Raw genomic sequence first — 20,483 nt, forward strand, 5'->3', positions numbered from 1 at the left:
GAGCAAAGCCAAGACACAGTTCTATGGATTTGTCTCTGGGAAAAAAAAAAAAAAAAAAAAAAAAGCAAGCAGATGCAGACACTGTTATCCAACAAAAAAACCTTTGGGATGACTGCTAACAAGACAGAAGGCCCCACACAGTGCCAGTTTATTCACACTGGTGAGAATCACAGGTCCTGACACTGGTCACCGTGCTGGAGACAACTGGGCAAAAATCCCTTTCCCCTGTAACTCAGAAGTTACTGAGTGGAGCAACACTGCCCAGGCACAAAGGCACCAGCTTGGTCTCATGCCTCTTCAGCACACCCAGCTTGCTTGGGGCAGTTTAAATCCAGTTATATACAAATGAGAACCACCACTCATTTCCAACTGGTTTCACTCAGTTCTTAACCAACAGGAGAGAGGATGTCCTTCGGGAGAAATCAATGGACGCTTCCAAAAGGATGCCCCAAACTGGTTCACAGCTGCTCCTTAACAAGGGACTCCCGCCTTCCCACTCCTTCTGCAGTGTCCAGGGGCTTGGTTTGTGCTTTAAATGCTCTTGCGAGAAGGTAGCAAGCCCACCACAAAGAGGTCTGGAGCTTCAAGATCATTTTCATCAGCTGCATTTTGTAAGGGCCTGTGGATGATGCAGTTCTGACACTAATGAATAAAGTATTGCTTCATCTGCTGCATCTCATTCAGCACAAGAAACACAGAAAAATGAGGGAAGGATTAAGAAAGACTTTAAAAGTTTATAATATGCACTTTAAAAATGCTTTTTCTAAGAAAGAAGCACTAACATGGGAGCTGTGGTCAGGGCCAATCAGGATGATTTGCAACAGTAAGGTCACCTCTTTATTCACACCACATTTTTCAACTCCATGAGCTCAATCCAGTGAAGGATGGAACCACAGCATCCATTGCAATTGATGGGACCAGAAGAGTGCTACAACACTACTCAGCCTATCTTTTTGTCCCACCACTGAGTCACTGCCTTCCCCCCCCATGAAGCATCAAAGATTTCTCTTCAGCGACTGGCAGAGGAGCAAGAGAGGGACCAGCAGATCCCACTGGAAATACCCTGGTACTTCCAGGACTCAATTCAGAGTAACATGTTCCCATGCCTCATCTGTGCAGCAGCAATGGTCCACATGCATAACTCTCCTAAAATGTACAAGACAGCAAGCTCCTGCTGTCTGTCCAATTTTGGATAATTGCATTATCTCACCTTAGCGTTGAACAAAAAACCACCACAGGAGCATGGATGAGGCAGCTGACTGTGTCTGCACCTCAGCCTTCCTCCAACAACCAGCACAGCACTGCAGAAGCTCTTGAGATACTCCAAGGAGCAGGCACAACACCCCTCTGCCTCCCAGCCAACACAGCCCTTCCACTTGTGAGAATTCCTCCTGCTATGGAACAGAACCAGCACAGACAACCAGGAAAAAAAATCAAAAAAAACCCCACAGAATCTTTCAGGTCAGCCTGAATTTATTCTTTCAGGGCTCTCAATACAAATAATGAATAGACTCTGGACCTTGTTGGCTTCTATGAACTGTCAAAGAATGCAGAGCAGGGAACATCACAGCTATAACACAGGGTGTCTAGTCCAATAAATCCATACCCAAGCTTCAAAAATTAAGACGGAGCTACTGATAGCAGCTGATGTAAACAAAACCCACTAGGTATAGCTGCCTGTAAAAAAACCCAAAAAACACAACAGCAAAACAATAAACAGCCTGATAGTTCATGCTCCCCGTCCCCTACAGACATAGCAGAATATAAATTGCCAGTGCCATGAAGAAGAGGAGGGCACAGAGAGTCAAGCTCTGGGAAACCTGGATCAGCTGTGTCCATGACACAGTCTTGCCCTGGAGCTGGTCCTGCTGATTCGCCTTGTCTCATGAGTCACTTGCCCATTCCTCCAACCAAGGTAAATGGAAGGAGATGTTTTTTTAAAAAAAGTAATTAAAAGCTCAAAGGCCTTCACATGAGACCTGTTGTTCACCATATCTGAAAGGTGCCCAAGGAAAGAAGGAGAAAGGAGGAGATTGCTTTGAGTCTCATTCCTTCGTTTAGTTTCCATTATTAAATTCATATTAAGCTTTTCTGCAGATACCATATTCACCAAGTATGGCAATTACAAGGAAAGACATCAGCATTAATAAATACTGAACTTAGAAGTACCCAACAGCATAAACTAGAGTGGCTAATTTTGTAAAGCATGTCCTGAGAGTCCCAGAGTGTGACAGAGAAGCACCTCCGAGCACTGGGCAGCCCCACAAACACATCCCTATGAGGGATGCTGCCTGCACATCCCTTTCTGACCAGGCTTGGCACTGCAGCATCTCTGTCTCAGGCAGCTTAATAAAAACATATGGTCCTGTTCATATATACAACAGAAATTTCAAGAATAGGCCAGATTTGGTTTTTTGGAAGTGGAAAGAGTCATCTTTGCAGGAGCAGGAGACCTCATGGGAGCCATTCAATGATCTGGCACTTCCTGGTAGGCAAGAATGGACTCACTTCCTTCCCTGCCACCATGAAATCATCCTTCAAGTGACTGCACACAGTGGCAGAGGAGGTGTATTCAATGCCCAGGGAGCTGCACTAGTGCTCACAAATGCTGGACTGGAAAGCCCAGCCCTGCAATCCAGCTGAGCCTCCCCAGCTCTCCACTGTGCTCTACCTGTTCATAGCCTTGCTCAGATAAAGATCTGCTGAACTTGCAGAGCTTTATTTGGAGACAAGGGGGAAAGGCAAGGGGAAAAGAACTTTTGTGGTTATCAAAACAAGATTCAAACCAGAAGGCAACTCATTGCAAAGTTTGTCACTCTCTGCTCCCAAGCCATTAAGCAGCCCTCAGGGCTCTCCCAAGTACCTCTGACAACAGATTTTTACACATTTCTGAAGGCCCCAGTTCTGGCCTTATAACCCCCAGTGCCACCCCAGCAGCACCAGCCCCACAGTAGCAGGCACAAAGCCAGCAGATCAGCTATCACCAACCTCACCCCACACCAGATGCCTCCTTAGTCTGCCCCGCAGGGTGAGGCCCCATTTTCTGGAACTAAGGCAAAGATGGAATTTGCTTCATCTGCAAGCTATAAATCCTTTCTATCTTCCTGAGCCCAGCATAGATGGGAACAGCTGTGTGGCAGTGTTTCCCTAAGGCTCCAGCTCTGCTGAAGATGCTGAAGTACCAATTTAAGTCTAAAAGCTTGAGAGCAAGAGAGAAGTGGCAGGAAAAGAAGGAGGGGCAACCACAGAAAGGTTTGGATTGGAAAGACCTTGAATAATAATACAATCCAAAGTCCCTACCATCAGCTGGGATATCTTTCACTAAATCAGGTTGCTCAAAGCCCTGTCCAACCTGACCCTGAACATTTTAAATAATGGAGCATCCAGTGCTTTTAAATGAAACAAAATTAATATCAACTCCTCAGAAAAAAGATCTTAGTTTCTTTAAGAGATTTTTTGGGTAGGACAAAACCCATTGTGCACACTGCTAGACAGGGTCTGCTGAGGAAAAAAGGCGGGGGCAGGCAACAGCAAACATGTGAGCATGGAGAAAGAAGCCAAATATGTAAGAAGGAGACTGTGAGGACCCATGGCTGGTTGATGCCTCATCTATCTCAGGACTCATCTTCTCCCAGCATGAAGAGAACATGCTTTCAAACTTCAAACACATCTAGCTCTACCCAAGGACCACCTCTGACCCCAGTTAACCTCTTAGAGCTACTGCTCAGATGTCTGGACACCTGATTTTGATTTCCAGCCTAATTCCTCAGCAGCTACGCTTCCTGCCAACACACAATTGTTCATCTTCTAGATAAGCCTCTTCCCCAAGCTTGAATGGCTCTCCTTTCCTCTCTCAGGGTTAATACAGAGTTCTGTAAGATGATGAGCACCAGCACTTCCCAGCAACTGTGGTGCTCACACCTCCAAGGATCCAGCAAGGTTAATCCCCTGCAAACCCTCACAGCAGGGAGTGGCAGCACTAAATCCTCCAGAAAGCCAGCCCAGACCTCAGCAGGTGTTGGTGGGACCTACACAAACAGGCTGTGCCTGCCTCTTGGGCTGCCTGCACGGCAGAAACCTGTGCAGAATGCTAAGCAGGGCTCGGGTCTTATTGATGATGATTACAATTATGATCATTACTTCTACCACTACTGCAGTCATACCCAGGGGCCCCCGAGCAGGTCCCTGCAAGAGCAAGACACGCTCTCTGCTTTGATGAGTGGATAAATCGGATCTGAAACAAGCTGCAGCAACTCAGCATGGCAAACAGCGAGAAGGGGGGCTGGCAGCACAGGAAAATTGCTACTTCTGTGGTCTAAACACATGCCTTGAGTGTTTCAAATCACAGTAAAATGCTCCTGGTTTATAAACTGTTGGCTGTTGCCATTTCACTTTTTTTCAGTCATGTAGCCATTTCTAACTTCTGTTAAGGTTCCATTAAGCAGCTTTTAATCAGCACCTTCTGGCTGAGTTTTGTGCAGGTGTCAGGAAATAAAAAATAAAATTGAAGTCAAGGTGAGACTAAGGAAATGCTTTGGTAGGAGAGGGGAGGGAGAGGAGGGTACACACAGCACCTGCTCCACAGTCTGTCACTCCAGTGTCTTTCCCCTCTGCTTTCAATAACCATGAATGTGATCAGCTGGACAGACCCTCTACACACAAGCAACACACCTACAAAATAATAATGAGAGCCACAAGGCCAGAGGATGCACATTCCTAAACATTAAAAGCAATAAGCTGAAGAAATTACCAGGATCAGAATTTGCCAGTGTCTCAGAGAGATTCCAGATACTACAAAGGCTGCAGGGAGCCAAATCCAGTGACACTGCTGGGGCATCCAAGGCTGTGAAGAGCACAGCCACTTCTTGACCAGTAACAGCCCCAGGACAGCCCTTCCCCAGAGCAGTGCTGCTGCTCCCACTCATCTCCAGCAGAAGGATGCATGGGAAGCCCATGTGCCTCCAGATACGCAGCTTTGGCAGGGTAGGAGAGATGAAAACACTCTGGGGTTTGAGGGGATGTTGCTACTTTCCTACCTACAGACTCACAGCTAACCAGGTGGGAAAGACCTGCATCCAACAGAGGACAAATTGAGGCAGAATGGCAGTGCCCCTGTGAGCAGGGAACCAGTGGGGCCTGGAGCCATCTCCCAAGCTGAATTATTGCTGCAGAAATCAGGGAGGTCATTGAAAAAACAATTAGGGAACTTGGAAGAGAGAAGGGAGCCATAGAAAGTGAATGAAGCACACTGGGCTATTTCTCACTGCCCTTCCAGCCCACTCCTGCCAGATCCCAGAAGCCTCATGTTCTCAGGGTCATGTAGGGGTGGGGAATGGCTTTGCACAGGCTGCTGACAGTGACCAGCAGCGTGTCACCTTCTGGAAGTGGATTAGCTAAAGCTGCAGGCACGTTGTCACATCACTAAGCCTACCTGTGACCGGGTCTTGGCCAACCCTTAGCTCTTTCCAGGCCTGTCAGATAATGATGGGATCTCTAAAAGCCCAGATCAAACAAGGCAAGGGACTGGCACTGACAAGCCCTGGGAGCTCCTGACTGTCTCCTGGTTTCCAGCAGACCCAGCAATGCCTGACTGCTTGCAGGACCAAGTACTCTGGGTTGCACAAGCAATAATTGAGTATCTTGTCTCCCCTTCTCAGAGCCTACAGTGCCTGCTCTGCTCAAGCCTCCTTCCCCAAATGGCAAGAAACACAGAATTTTTTTAGGTGGTGATAATGTTCCTGAGTCACATACAATCAGACCTACAATCACTAAAACACTGACAATTAAGACATACTGACCTTTTTCACACAAAAAATATTGACTGATCAAGAACAGATTTCCTAGGAAAAAAAGGGTCATTTTCCATTATTATTTTTAATTGCAAGGGAATTAGAAAAATAAGAATTTCCATTTGACTTGAAGGTGACATTTTCTTTGCATTTCAGAAATGGATTAATTTTTACTTTTTAAATTCCAAATGTCTTTCTCTTCCTATTTCTCACTAAGTTTTGTTACTGAAGGCAGCAGAACAGGTGCATATGACTTCGCCTCTCCCCCTCCAACACATTTTCTTTTTTCGTTCTGAATTCTCCGAAGTTAGAGCAGCAGATGAAAAATATCCAAAACACTCATCAGGCTTTTCCAACTTTCCTATAAAATGTCCTTAACTTTAGAAAATCACTCAAGTGTAAGATTTAATATGCTGCTTTGTTTTTCTTTCTCTTTTCTATTACTCTGTAGTCTTCCTGAAAATGCATACACTTTCAAAAGATAGAACAGAAAGAGGAAAAAATATACAGGTGATATTTATCTCATTGTACTCAACACAAAAGAGAAAAAAGTGGTGAAGGAACAATGTAGAGCATCCAAAACCAAATACAAAAGCTGGTTTGGCAATTTTCTTGAATACAACTGAGCTTTTCTTTGGAGAAAGATTGGAGAGGAGGAGGGGAAGAACTTCCCCCCATTTCTGCCTACAGTAAATCACCAGGAATAGAAATGTCATGCTCTGCCAAAACAGCTACCACTCTATCCTGAAATCCTTGGCCTTCACTTGTTTCTGCTGCAGGTCCATCACAAACTCTCCATTGTCAGCCAGGGGCATCCCAGGTGCTCCAACTTGCAGATTTCCAGTTGCAAGTTCCAGAGGTGCTCCCACAGCCATGCACTCCTGCTCCTGTGAACTCCCTCCCTCCATGTGTCCACAAGCCAGAAACCCAAATCCCATGCTTGCTGCTCAATTATATCAAGAGAAGAGGACCTTCACAGCAAGAAGTAGAGGAAGGCTGACACACAGTGACTGGCAGGCATTTGTTTTGCTGACATAACAGCTCCACAGGCCATTGCAATGGTCATCTAAATACCCTCCCAATTATTTCATATTCAAGAGTGTTCCACAGGAGATGGAAAGAATAAAAGTGAAATAATCCAGCCAGCAGACTGGAGAGAAAACACTTCTGGCCAAATTTATGCCCTACCACCAATTATATTCTCACAGATCAATCCCTTGTTTGTAAAGCATTCCCACTGTGCTGGGGTGAAAGAACCAGTATTGAAAAGGGTTGCTTGAGCCCAAGCTCCTCGAATCATCACATGCCAGCAGGGACCAAACAAGCAAAACCCTTTGAAAAGTAGCAGTCTTGGACATAGGACATCTGCTTTCAATTAAAACTGAGAAAGATCTGTCCTCGTGTCGTCTCCCAGCCCTACACCTCTCAGGAGGGTAGCTAGTCAGAGCAAGGGGAAGAGATTCCTTCACATTCTTCTCGATTTGAATGACCTGAAAAAGGAAGGCTCCCACAAACTCACCAATGAAGAGCAAATCAAGCTGTGTTAGCAGTCAGTTCCCCTGAACTAGGCAGTTGTGGCTCCTTCCTAAAAAATAAGTACTCACCATCACCTCCTGGTTGCTTGTATGGGTTGTACTTTGGTTTGGGGGCAACCACAGGTGCAAACTTCTTTGGGGTCTGCTGGGTTGACACAGAGATGCTGGGAGTCCCAAAGGTGTGTGTGGTCTCCATCCTTGCAGTAATGTGACCAAGAGGCTCGTTGGTACTCTTGGGTGGCAGCCAGGACGGGTGGGACATGGTTCAGCTCTGAGAGGAGACAAAAAACCAGTCACACATACATTAGGAATTTAGCCTAGGAAAGTAACAGCTGCAATCCTACTATTTTTCTGGTTTATCAAACCTACAAAACCCTTCAAAACATGTTTAGCTGGCACTTGTTTAACTTTAAATATGTTGTTCCTAAGGTATAGGACTTTAGATGCAAATTTGTCTTTCTCTCCCCAGCAGGTCAGAATTACTGATCAGGTTATTATTGTTGGTACCTGCAAAAATCACTGCTATTTTCCTCTTCAAACCAGAGCACAGACAGGTTGATACCCTGAAGCAGCCCATCAATCCCACCCTACATTCAGCACAGTAGTGATATATTTGCCTTACCCTGTTAGGCCTGTTTGAGTACATTAATGTACAACAGTGCAGGTGCTCTGGGGACACATACAGTCACAGATAGGCACACACACTTCCAAAACACACTTTTAGCACTTTTTCACATGTCATTTAGGACCCCATGCCCCAGTGATTTTCATTCAGACTTTTAAGAAAACAGATTTCAAAACTAGCTAATCATTCTTGATGCCTCCATTTCTGAATGCCCAGCTTAAGACATTTTAAAAGCATGTCAATTTTGAATAAATGCCAGAATCTCACAACCCCTGACAACCAGGCTCCTTTTAGACTTGTGTAACAAAAAACAGAGGCAGCCCAAATCATTACTTATTTATGAAAATCTTGGCTTTGGCCTCTTAAAAGCCTACATCACTTTTGAGAACTGGGTTCAGATGCTGCTGAAAATGTTGCCCATAAAAATCCTGTTAATTCCAATGAACAAGTGCTTTTCACCACACACAAACCACACTTGCTTGGTAGCCACGATAGCCCTACTGTACTATCAGATGGTCCTATGGAGCTGGGTTTGAGATTTGATGGAGAAATGAAGATCCCACACAGACAGAAGCCAATGCTAAGTTTGCAGCTCTTGAGCACCCTGTTGCTTCTGCCCATGCACTGCTTTGGTGTCAGAAGCCCTTAAGGCTACCAAAACCAGCAGACAAGTGTGACCCAATCAGGAAAGATTTGATTTCATCATGGAGAAGGATCAGTGCAAGAGACAGGATCAAGGTCTCCACTTGGTAATGCAGGGTCAGTACCTTCAGACTCAAAACTGCTGGATATACAGGTGTCCTTATTCCAACCTGTAAATTTACTTCAGAAAACAGTTTCCTACTTGAGGAGTAATTTCTACTTTAAGCCCCAATGTCTGACCTAACACTGGGAGGTAGACAAGTTTTGATTATCTTCCATCTGCATCACTCCCTGTGTGAGAGAGGAACTGGCAAGTTCCAAACATCAGTTCCAACACTTCTGTCTCTTCCTGGCCATGCAGTCTGACTGTTTGATGTGCAGACAGTGGTTTCACAATTCCTACCACTAGGAAGTGAGCCTGATGCACTAGGAATCCAATACCAATGAAAGGAAGACACTGGAGCTGGCTAGAAATGAGGCAGACAGGAGCATGGCAGGAGCAGCCCAGAGATGTATCCAAGGCTGAGCTGCAAGGACATGACTTTCCTCCTTCACAGCCCTGCTGTCCAACCCACAGCAAGAGTGCAGAGCATCATTTTGAAAGCAAGAAGTGAAAGGCAGGTCTTCCCCACAAGGCAGGAGAGGAAACCAGTCACAATGGGTAGGAGCTGAGGGCACACAAACCATGGTCCCACCGCCTGGCACTTCCCATTACCAACACTAGCCCCTATGGATCTGGAAAATTACTCACTCCAGCAGTAAGATTCACCTACACTACACTGCTGTCTCCTCCTCCTACATCCTTCAAAACTTTAAAAGCAGCAATAAAACTGAGTCAACTATCTAGGTCTTAAGAGCAGAAAGCAATGAGGGCAGTCAGCCTTAAGAGCTAAACAGGACAAGCCTGCACTCTGCAGAGTTATTACATCCAAAGATGACTGTACCTTACCCATTGCTAAAAGCATCCTGGAGTTTAATTCTGACAGGTTTTCAGCCTCTGGCTTGACATCTCATATGAAAGAGCCTCCTGCTGTAGTGAAGCACCCTCAGACCCTGGACATTACCTCCATACTAATGCTAAAGAAAACCAAATCCCAGAACTGACTAGATTATCACCATTCCTGCTCTGGAATGTTTCTTAACCACCCACAGGCAGCATGCCTTGGTCCCACTGAATTCTCATGGTCTGCTAGGCTGATGACAGGGATGGGTAGTGTGATGCACAAACCCAGAATGTCTGCTTCAGTAGCCAGGTTGCACAGCACTGAAGACAATGCGAGAATTTTAACAAATGAGCTTAAAAAGCAGACTGCTCCTATGGACAGCTTGGGAGCAGGGAGACCACAGTGCTGTAACTCAGCTGCTGACTGTAAACTGGCACACAGCTCCCTCTCAGCTAACCTCTAACGCCTTTGTTTTGGCCATGGTGGTATTTTCTAATTGTTTCCCCATTAGCCTTTTCTCTTCCTCTTTCTCCCCATCTCATTTTCTGTTATGCATTTACTGCCACTCGTTTTTGCTATCTGTGCCCTGACAGTGTTTTCAGCAAGTTCCCTTTTCCTCATGTGTTCCAGCCCCAGTTCCCCAGCCTCAATTAAATTTAGCCTAACTACTCTGCAAGATCACAGAAAAAGAAAATTAATTAATTTCTTTTTAAAAGCTGAAGCTAAACTTATGTGTTTGCTATTATTTTCCCTCCATTTTGTCAGCTAGTAAAAGGCCAAAACAAGGAAAAATGTAAGGGACAGTAGCTTGCAGACAAGCACAGACCCCCACCTCTCAGCAGACTTCTCCATGCTGGAGCACCCTGGCTAATTCAGACAGAGCCATCAGCACTCTCTCTCCACTCCCTGCAATACTGCCTGGTTTTCCATCAGAAGCTTCTTTGGAGCAGAACATTTTGCCATGTGGACAAGTAATTGGAACAGCACAGGAAAACTTGGGCCTATAACTAATTCCCTTACTCTGAACTTACTCTGACATGTCACTGCCTGAGTGTCATTGTGGTGGACTTGGGAATACCCAATCAGTAACAGCAGTGTTTTTCTGGCTAGCCAGCAATACAGCCAGCAAACACACATTTCACTTTTGAGCTATTTTCTTCCACTAGAAGTTATTTTTCACTGAAATGTTAACAATTAAATCTACAGCTGCCCCCACATTTCTGTTCCAATCAAGTAATTTGTTAGGCAATGTTTGCATTCAATGAGCCCCTTCCTGGCAAATCTGGGTAGACCCAGCCACGCAACAGTTAACATAGCAAGGTTGGAAAAAACCTCTGTCAGCAGGGCCTGTGTCCCTGGGAATCCTCCCAGAGGAACAGCCACCTCTTGCTTCCCTCTCAGCGCCACACCTCCCTGTCTTGGCTGAAGTCTTCTGCATGTCTGCCTGCCACCCTCCCACAGCCATCCTTGGCCAGCCGTAACTCACAGCTTCGTTCCTGATCTGACTGCTGCAAGCTTTTTCTGTGACTCCTCACTTACTGACCACTCTGGCAACACCCCCTTCTCAAATTCACTGCCTCATCCCCCCCACAAAATCCCTTAAATCTTCTCTATGTCACTGCTTTGAAAGCCTCTCATTGATCATTTTGACTAACCCTGAACCATCCCCAACTACTGCTTTGCAAAGCTTCTGCTGAGCTAAAGAATATTTGCTATAAAGCACACGGAGCCCCAACTGAAACAATGCAAAAGTTGAAGAACCCAACACAGCATTAGGTAAATTGTTTGGATAAAAAGTAAGCACTGTAATTACAGCTTCTCTTTTATGTCTGGCTTAAAATTTAGCTAGATCCACTTCCAACCACTGCATTTTGTTATGCTCCTGTCATCTGCATTACAGACTTGACTCTTCCTTATGTAGATCCATTCAGAATGGAGCCAGATCAATGTTTTAATTAAACCAAAACATTTAAATTAAGTATTAATTAAACTCCTTGAAAAGGGCAGATTTCTCTTGACTCTTTCATGTATGTTTACTCTGAATTCTCCTCAATTTTCCAGCTACCTTTTCTGAAATGGTGGCTGATAGCATAAGATCATTTTCAAGAATAGTAACCTAAAATAGAAGAGGTAAAATGATGAATAATATCAAAAACAGAAACCTGACTGAAATCAGCTGTGGAGGCCTGAGGTTCTGTTATCCTTCCTTCCTTGGAAGCATTAGTCATCACCTACTTTTGGAGGCAGAGGATAAGACCAGACTAACCATGATAAATGGCATTAAGAGCAAAGAGTGAAATCACACTGTATAAATAAGGCAAACAATGTGCTCTGGTTCTATCATAAGAACGATCTTAATGCTGTAAGTTCAGAAAATTCTAACCATGAAAGAATACACCACAGCAGAGGAACTGGAATCCACGAATCCCAAGCTGAGACCACATTATCTAAAAATGTCAGACCAGGAATATCAATAGCAGATAATACCATGCAGTAATAACAGCCTGACAAGGTTTTTTTCTAAATGTGTGGGCATAAGAGCTTGTTTTTGCTTTTAATTACAGGATGTCATTCACCTTTGAGAAGCGAAGGTAAAAAACTGAGGGTTTCAAGTCAATTTTTCCTTACATCTGATAAGCAATGGAAGGGTAGAGTAGCAATTTGTCTACTTTTGAAATTGTTAGTACATTCATCTCTGAGACAGGCTGGCTTTTCTGTGATTAGACTGTAGCCAAATAAATCTTAATTTCATTTTCATATTTCTAACATGGACCAAATACTCCTTGAATGTTGATGGACTTCGCTGAGACAGAAGATTTTGTCCCTGAGTTAATTAAGCTAATGCTTCGTAGTGGGTAGCAACAGTATTTAACAAAAAATGAGCAACAACCGTCTGTGCTTACAGACTCTCTGCTCTATCTTCCATCCCACGCCTTCCTAAATTCACTGGTTGATGTAGGTCTAGGATGTTCTTAGTATCACCCATGCACAGTCAACCATCACTCCTAAGGCCAAGAGATTGGCCAGATACAGGGAATTAGGAACTTACTTGTTGACAGTAGATGCGACTGAAAGCTGTGTTGGGGCTTTTCTCTGGTACACAATACAAGCATCACCTTCCCCTGATAACTCAAGTTTGTCTCGAAGTGTAAAAAGGCAAACTGCAACCCCCCAGTCTCTCTTCTCTCCCATCCAAGTAAAAAACAAAGAGAAAAGTTTTGACTTAACATAACCTTCCAAACGAATTTTAAAGAACAGCTGTAGAACTAAACAACGGGGATATCCTTCACAATGCAAAACATCCTGTCACCCCTTGTCCCTTTCTGTTAGAGCTGCAACCTACATGTCTGGATGTCTCTCCTCTAAGCTGATTTGTCTTCATTCTTCTGCCTGAAATTCCCCAAATCACAAACCTCAAATGCCCCACTAACTTTGCCTTGTCCTCATCACCTCCAGTCTTCTAATTAGTCAAATGCAGTGACTGAGGCTGACCAGAGAGATTTGCTCTTTGTAAATTCCCAAAGCTGCTTGTTTTTCTTGGCACTGTTCCCCTCTGAAGGCTAAATGAATTTATTTCTTCATTTATGGCACATGATCTCTAGCCATGCTCTTCTACTTCTTGTGGCCTTCAAAAGAGGGTATAACATCAAAATTCAGGTCTCATTAGAGGTCTTTAACCAAACATAGGAAGTGTCATGGGTACTTATAAAATCAGCATAAGCTCTGCTGGGATGCCTTTCCCATATGGTACTACTTATTCGCATCAATTTTACATCACATGGCAAATTATGTGATTTGGAGAACTGGGAGTCCTTTGGAACTCCCTTAATCATTGCTGAACTGCACAACATCTCTCCGAATTTAAATCCTGCAATATTAACCAGCCCAATAAAGATGCTCCCTCAAACACTCCCAGCAGCAAATTGACTCCCACCCTTCATCACGAAGCTTCAGGAACAACTCTGAGAGCACTGGGAATCCTGTGCATGGCCCTGGTGTTACCTCTACCAGCAGTGAAGATCTGGGAGGAGTCAACTGAGCCACCAAGAGACACTGAGGGGTGATGAAGAGGAGTGGAAAACACTATCACCCTCTGGTGACTGCCTTCCTGACCTTAGGCAAACTCGACACAGCTGGACACCGAGTTCTTGAGGCAAACACCTCCCCAAGATCAGATTTCTTTGCTTGCACCTATTTTACGTGGTTTATGCACATTTCCTAATGCTTTGCTGTAGTCTTTCACAGCAGGTATCAGCTGCAGCAAGTTTAACTGCCTCTCCCTCTCAGATTCATAGTTTATTTTGATTACCTGGATAAGGCAAGGTTTTGTACCTTCATCCCAATTCCCTCAAAGTAAAATAAATAAATAAGTAAATTAAATCAAAGTCACTTCTTCAGTTAAACAGGACTGAGAGCATTCACCTGTTTCCTGCTGTGGAACATCACTAATGTAATCAGAGGAATTAAAGGAAAAAGAAACCTAGTTAGAGCACTGATGAATTATTCCTCAAAGAATATAGTCCGGTAATATTTCATTCTGGCTTTAACAGCTTCAGTCAAACTTCCATGGGATCCTCCAGAAGACCTGACTTGAACTGAAAGTGCACCCTGGTTTGAGTAAGTGGTTGGCCTAGATGACCTCCAGAGGATCCCCTGAGGGATCAAAATCTTTTTTTTTCATGACTCAAAAACCCCAAACTACCAGCTGTGACTTCATCGGCACTCAGAAGAGTTTGATGGAATCACAGACCTGCTGAACTGGAAGAGACCCACGAGGATCTTCAAGTCCAACTCCAGGCCCTGCACAGCAGCATCCACAAGAGTCACACCAAGTGCCTGAGAGCCCTGTCCAAAGGCTTTTTGAGCTCTGCCAGGCTTGGTGCCATCACCACTACCCTGGGGAGCCCGGTCAGTGCCCAGCCACCCTCTGGGGAAAGAACTTTTTCCTGATACCCAACCTGAACCCCCAGGACACAGCTTCAGAGCACTCCCTGGGGTCTGTCACTGTCACCACAGAGATCAGTGCCTGCCCCTCCTCATCCCCTCAGAGGAAGCTGCAAAGAGCCCTCCCCTCAGTCTCCTCCAGGCTGAACAGACCAAGTGCCCCCAGCTGCTCCTCAGACAGCCTCCCCTCAAAGCCCTTCACCATGTTCACTAATAGTTTTGTGTCTTTCTTGCATTGTGGTGCCCCAAAACTGTTCACAATATTCAGTGTGAGGCTGCCCCAGCGCAGAGCAGAGCGGGACAATCCCCTTCCTTGCCCGGCTGTGCCTGATACCCCCAGGACACACTTGGCCCTCCTGGCTGCCAGGGAACAGCTGACCCATGTTCAACTTGCCACTGACTAGAACTCTCAGGTCCCTTTCCATGGCACTGCTCTCTCACCTCTCACTCCCAGTCTGTCCATACATGCAGGGTTGCTCCATTCCAGGTGCAGAATCCGACACTTGTTGAACTTCACGTGGCTGCTGATTGCCCCATCCTCTAATTTATCAAGGTCTCTCTCTGCAGTGCTTCTCTGCCTTTGAGGGACTCAACAGCTCCACTCAGTTTGCAGCAATATACCATATTCCACTTAAGATGTGCTAGCAATATCCTCTACTGGCAATGCAACATTATATTCCTTATTTTCTAGTTGCAATAATTTGCAAATGAACAGAGCTTGTGCCCATTCTTTTAAGTAAATAATCAATACTTAGAAAGTAACTTTTTTCCTAGCTGCATCCACAGTTCATTTCTTTTTCATCAGATCCACATCAGTTTGGGATGTGACTTTCATTGAATACTTTTAAGTCACTACAATTTCTACAGTATTACCGAGACATTACTGAGACAAGTGTGTAGTGGAGATTGCAAAGATGTGATGGTAAAGAACAGTCTCTCTGGTTCAAAGACGCTTGACAAAAGTTAATGTCATCATGAAAATAGCTCATCAGAGAGACAAACCCAATGTCACAATCATTCTTACTTCAAAACGCTGCTTCTGGGACAATTTTGATATCAACCAAGAACCTACCTTTGGGTTTCCCTCTTAGCCCATTTTTCTTGTATCAGCTTCAGTAGTAGAAAAGGTAGAAGGGCAAACTAACCATAAAACTTCTTTTCTTTCCCAATATAATTAGGAGTTTTGGGATTAGATGCTGACTATTTGAATTTGGCTGCTGTGGCAAAACATGTGCATAAAAGCTGATGAATGAGATCTTCCTTTTACAGCCATGTCACATCCTGGTGTCAGATGACAAACTAGTCTTAAAAATCCCAATAAACTGAACTTGACTTGTCCATGTGAACTGAAACAAAGAGACTGTACGGGCTCCCTGGAGGCAGATAGATCTATCTAATCTAATCTAACTCTAATGACTGCATTGCAATTTCACCAGAGAGCAAACTGATTCTTGGCCTCTGTGGCATGAGACAATCCTCAGCTACTCCAAACATAATCATATTGGATAAATTATCAATCCAAGGCCTCAGCTACTTGTGGTCACAACAAACCCCAAGGCAATTGTAACAGAGCAGGTAGATCTGCTAGCTTACTCAAATGCAGTTTATTCTTGAACGTAAGGATCTAAGCCAGGAGATATCTCTGAGCCACCCAGATTTTTTCCAATACAGCCTCTTATAAGCCCTGATAACTTGACTTACAAATTGTGAAGATGTTGCTGTACCACAAAGAAAAGTTTGAGATGGATGTTTTAGAAATTTGTATATAAAATAAGAGAGGAAATATGTTAAAAGAGACAGCAAAACCAGGAATGATGCAGAAAGGTTATTCTGGGAGTCTCAGATCATGAGCTCCCTTACACAAATACTATTTTCATGCATACAATTTATTTTCAAGACCTGTCTGCCAAAAAAAGCTGCCTTTATTCCTTCTGTGCTTGTATTCAATGTCTTGCCTATAGCACAGCTCAGTACTTGGCTTCCTACTGAAGTAGGAACTGCCAAGCAACACGGAGCTTATCCATTAAATAAAATTATTAAGGGACTGGATTTCTCAACTGATGGAGATGTACTGAAATCAGGCATATCAAGAGTCTCACTTAAGTGAAAAGAAAACAGGAGAACAAGAAATGGCAAGGTTAAGGTTGTTGGAACAAACTCAGGTACTTTGGATGCTGATGCTGGCTGTAAACAAGGAGGAATTGTGCAGAACGACCATGCAGCTCAGCTGTGAGATATCAACAAGACCCCAGTGGGACCAAATGGGACCATGGCAGCATATTGACACACAGATAATTGTATTAGCTTTGCAGAGCAGTGTGTGTGTAGCTCAGCCTGGGGAGAAACAACAGGGATCTGAGCTCAGTGGGAAGCTGATAGAGTGAACAAGGAAATAGTGCTGAGCTTGAGGTCCTACCCAGCAAGGCTGGCTGGGTCTAGGTGGGCTTTGTATTCATGATGTATTTATGTATTTATGATGGGGTTCCCTGCACTTCACTCCTCTTCTAAAATAGCTGTGATTGCGGAAAGAGTCAGATGTTGCCCCACCTGGAAGAACACACATCTGCTACTGGCAGTATGAACCCCAAGCCATCAAGAGGATTTCTGCGAATGGAAAAGGAGCTGCAGCTCAGAACATGGCACAGCACAGGCCCCACTCCGGAAGGAACCGTGTGTGGATCCGTCACCACCGTAACCGTCTCTTGACAGCTCATGGAGCTGGCATGTCATCCAGACTTTGACACTGTACTGCCTAAAAATCAAGCAATTAAATCAATTAATGGGCAGGAGCTGTGTCCAGGATCAAAATCTTTAATCCCTGAGTCTCTTCCTCCCACCTGATCCACTTAACTTTTCCTCCCTCAGATCCCAAGCCATCCTGGAAGTCACAGCTTCAAGTACAACAAATCCCTGGATGACTTCTTCCTGAGCATTGCACCAACCTATGTCTTGGTAGCTCAGCTTATAGCACTTTGCAAATAATATGGGGAAATAGCCTTTTTCCTATGGAAAATCCTGTCTTAAAACACAGAAGAGTGATTGCTGCAAGATGACTGGAAATTGATGCTGCAGGGAGATTGCTAATGGAAGCAAGATATTTGAGTGTATGAACACTGTAAGAAAGGAAGTACACAAAACTCTTTTTATAAACAGTCAGGAAAAAGACTACATTTCTCTTGAGTTTCACGACAACAGATGACTTGACATCATCAACACATGAGCATCCCAATGTCTTCTTGTCTCCTTTCTGTAACACAAAGCAAAAATAAAGATTTAAATTGCTTCCTCCTTAAAGAAGCTGAAAGTCTGCAGTACTGCCAGGAAAGACAGAGGATCTCTGCAGCCTACCAAGTTCTGCTTTTAGCAGGAGACTAAATTATCACCAGCTCTAGGTAGGGCTTGCTGTGGCTTTATCCTGGAAAACCTCCAAAATGAAGAAACCCTTGGTGACTTGTACTAGTGTTACACTACTTTCCCAATGAAAATGCTTTTCCAACTCTCCAGCTGAATCTCCCAATCCATTATGCACATTCACAGCATTTTATTTGGCCATTTGGATGGAAGCATTTGGCTGTGACATGTTCAGAAAGCCCCCAGCAGTGGTCACAGGCTGTCATTGGATCACTCCTTTGCCTCCTTTCCATCAGAGACAGAAGCCAAAGCTCTCTCAGCCTCATCTTGTAGGCCATGTGCTCTCAGCCCCTGACTGATTCTTCTCTGGACTTCCTCCACCTCTTCAACATCCCATTTCAACTGGTGGACTCAAGACCGGGTAACAGCCTCAGCAGCAGAGAGGAAAGTTGAGCAATAGCTCAGTCTACAGTCCAGGCTCCTCCTGAAGCAGCCCTGTATCCAGTTTGCTTTATTGACAATCACAGCACACACCGGACTCACATTTGACTGGGTGTTCACTGCCTGCTCCACATCCTTTTGTCAAGAAATAAAGAATTAAAGGCATATTTTGAAATGGTGTCTATGCTGGAGGAGCTGCACAATGCCATGGCCACGTGGATGGAAGGGTAGGTGACAAGGTGGTGTTAGCTACCCCTATGCTATTTGCAATAAACATGACATAGAGCTCATTAAGAAGACACCTATTCAAAGAGGTGGGAGGGGTGCTCCTAAAGGACAGGAAAATGGGTGAAGAGGAATATTAAAAAAAAAGGCAGAACTGATCGTAACATTGTGGAGTGCATGAAGATAAAGCTCTGGTTTAGTATCCATAGGGCCTTAGTTCTGCTCTGAATAGAAACTTGTGACAGAAGACAAGTGCTTGAAACTTGATTTTCAATTCTACTTTGAAACTCATAAAAGCACGATGCACCAGCCCAAGAAATTGCTGTTCTTCCCTTTTAACTCAGTGTCCATTCATTCAAGAACAGTGATATGCAGAGCTCTGGGAGATAATTCCCCAACTGGAGCAAACCACAGTACCAGCAATGAAATTAACCCAGCCAGGCATCCACACTGCCCTTGTGAGTTTGCTAAACAAGCTCATCCTTTTAAAAAGCTGACTCCAGTTGCTCCACCACTATCGCTTTGCTGCCTTCTGTTTTTGACCATCCAAATTAATCATTTGTTCCCCTTTCCAGAAATCAGCAGGAAGTTCTGTTGTGACAAAAGAGTTTTCATACTAGACTGGCCACATCAGTTCCCTAGATGCAGAACAGCTCAAATCTGACAGTCTCCAGGAAAACATTCCAATGCTCTTTTACCTTCACTGCACTTTCTCTGAAAAGACTGGCAGGGGGTGATGGAAGAGAAGAAATGAATCATGAGCAGAGGGTACTTTTAGAGGGAGGGAAGAACCAAACTTTTAATATATCTAAAGACATTTATATGCTGCTGCGTTTTAACCACTGCTGGCAAACACACTTTTTTGAGCTGTGCTAGGGCAGGCAGCTGGGTCCTGCTGGTAAATGCACACACAGCTCCATTTATCAAATGCCCTTCAGTAGTTGCTACCACTATCTCTCAGGTCTGAGGCAAAGCATGTTCCCACACACAACCAAGTGTCTGAAAGGCATTTCAGCATGCCTCTGCTGTGTAATGCACATATTTCTCTTTCAAAGTAACACAGCTGCCAACACCTTAATCATTCCTTGGGGACCTTCAACACATCAGCCCTTAAGTGCTTCATTACCTCCAGCGGCTCCTGCAGAGCTCACATCCCAGGTGAGCTGTACACAGCTCCCTGTCAGCTACAGAGAGCAGCCTGAGCTGCAGGAGAGCAGGATCTGTGCAAATCAGGTCTAACAGCCCATCTTCCACCACTCTTTGTTTCCTCAAATTTGGCCTCGTTTGCTGCAAAATATCTAGGACAAAAGGCAAGGCAGCATCAAGAAACCACATTCGAGACTAAAAGCACTGTGTGTTTCTTTTCATGAGATCTTGTGGAAGAGAAAATGCTTGCTCCTCTGCATGGACACTGTAAGGGGCTATGGAAACCAGGCAAATAACCTTCACTGAGGCACCTGAGCTGTGTGTACCTCCCCAAAGCCTTCTTGTTTTTAAGTTAGAAACTGCTGCCTCAAGTCACAAAATACAGTGTTTTGAAATTGTATTGATATATTCTTGGCACAAAAGAAAAATAAACTGCAAATGCAACCCATACAGAAACCTGAGCTGCCCTTTGTTTCTGCAGGGCTTAAAACACTAAGGGGAAAACCAATGCAACGAATTTCATTGATCCATGGAAAGATGCAGTCTGTTAGGACTGGTACAGAGATACCTATTCTGAAATTAGCTTGAGCATGTGAAGGCATAACCTACCCTTTGAAGCTTCTAGATCACTCTATCAGGTTCCTTGAGATGACACTGCTGAAGACATCATCACAAGTAATCATTTCCAAGTGAATTTCCTTTTTGAAACAAGATATCCCATTTTTTGTGAAGCACCTCCACTAGGGAACGCCTTCACCTGCTCTCTTCATGTTAGCCCCACTGTCTCACCTCTGCAGCTCCCCCACCACTCAGAGCCCTTCCAATTGAAGTTATGATCTAA

The 20,483-nt window shown here is 44.4% G+C and overlaps 1 protein-coding gene across 17 annotated transcripts in view; it reads right to left on the minus strand.

Moving 5' to 3' along the window:
• LPP (LIM domain containing preferred translocation partner in lipoma) overlaps nucleotides 1-20,483 on the minus strand; it is a 337,428-nt gene that overhangs the window by 207,492 nt on the left and 109,453 nt on the right. For 16 of the 17 annotated variants that reach the window (XM_088061257.1, XM_088061253.1, XM_088061262.1 and 13 more), the window contains one exon: nucleotides 7,394-7,595. In XM_088061257.1, the coding sequence (XP_087917383.1) occupies nucleotides 7,394-7,586 (193 nt within the window). In that variant the 5' untranslated portion in view covers nucleotides 7,587-7,595. The remainder of the gene's footprint in view (nucleotides 1-7,393; nucleotides 7,596-20,483) is intronic. The other variant, XM_014254340.2, reaches the window with a different exon arrangement.

The sequence above is a fragment of the Pseudopodoces humilis genome, chromosome 11 (assembly GCF_049639895.1).
Source record: "Pseudopodoces humilis isolate 2021_Gansu_Grassland_sample_001 chromosome 11, ASM4963989v1, whole genome shotgun sequence".
In the NCBI taxonomy this organism is placed as follows: domain Eukaryota; kingdom Metazoa; phylum Chordata; class Aves; order Passeriformes; family Paridae; genus Pseudopodoces; species Pseudopodoces humilis.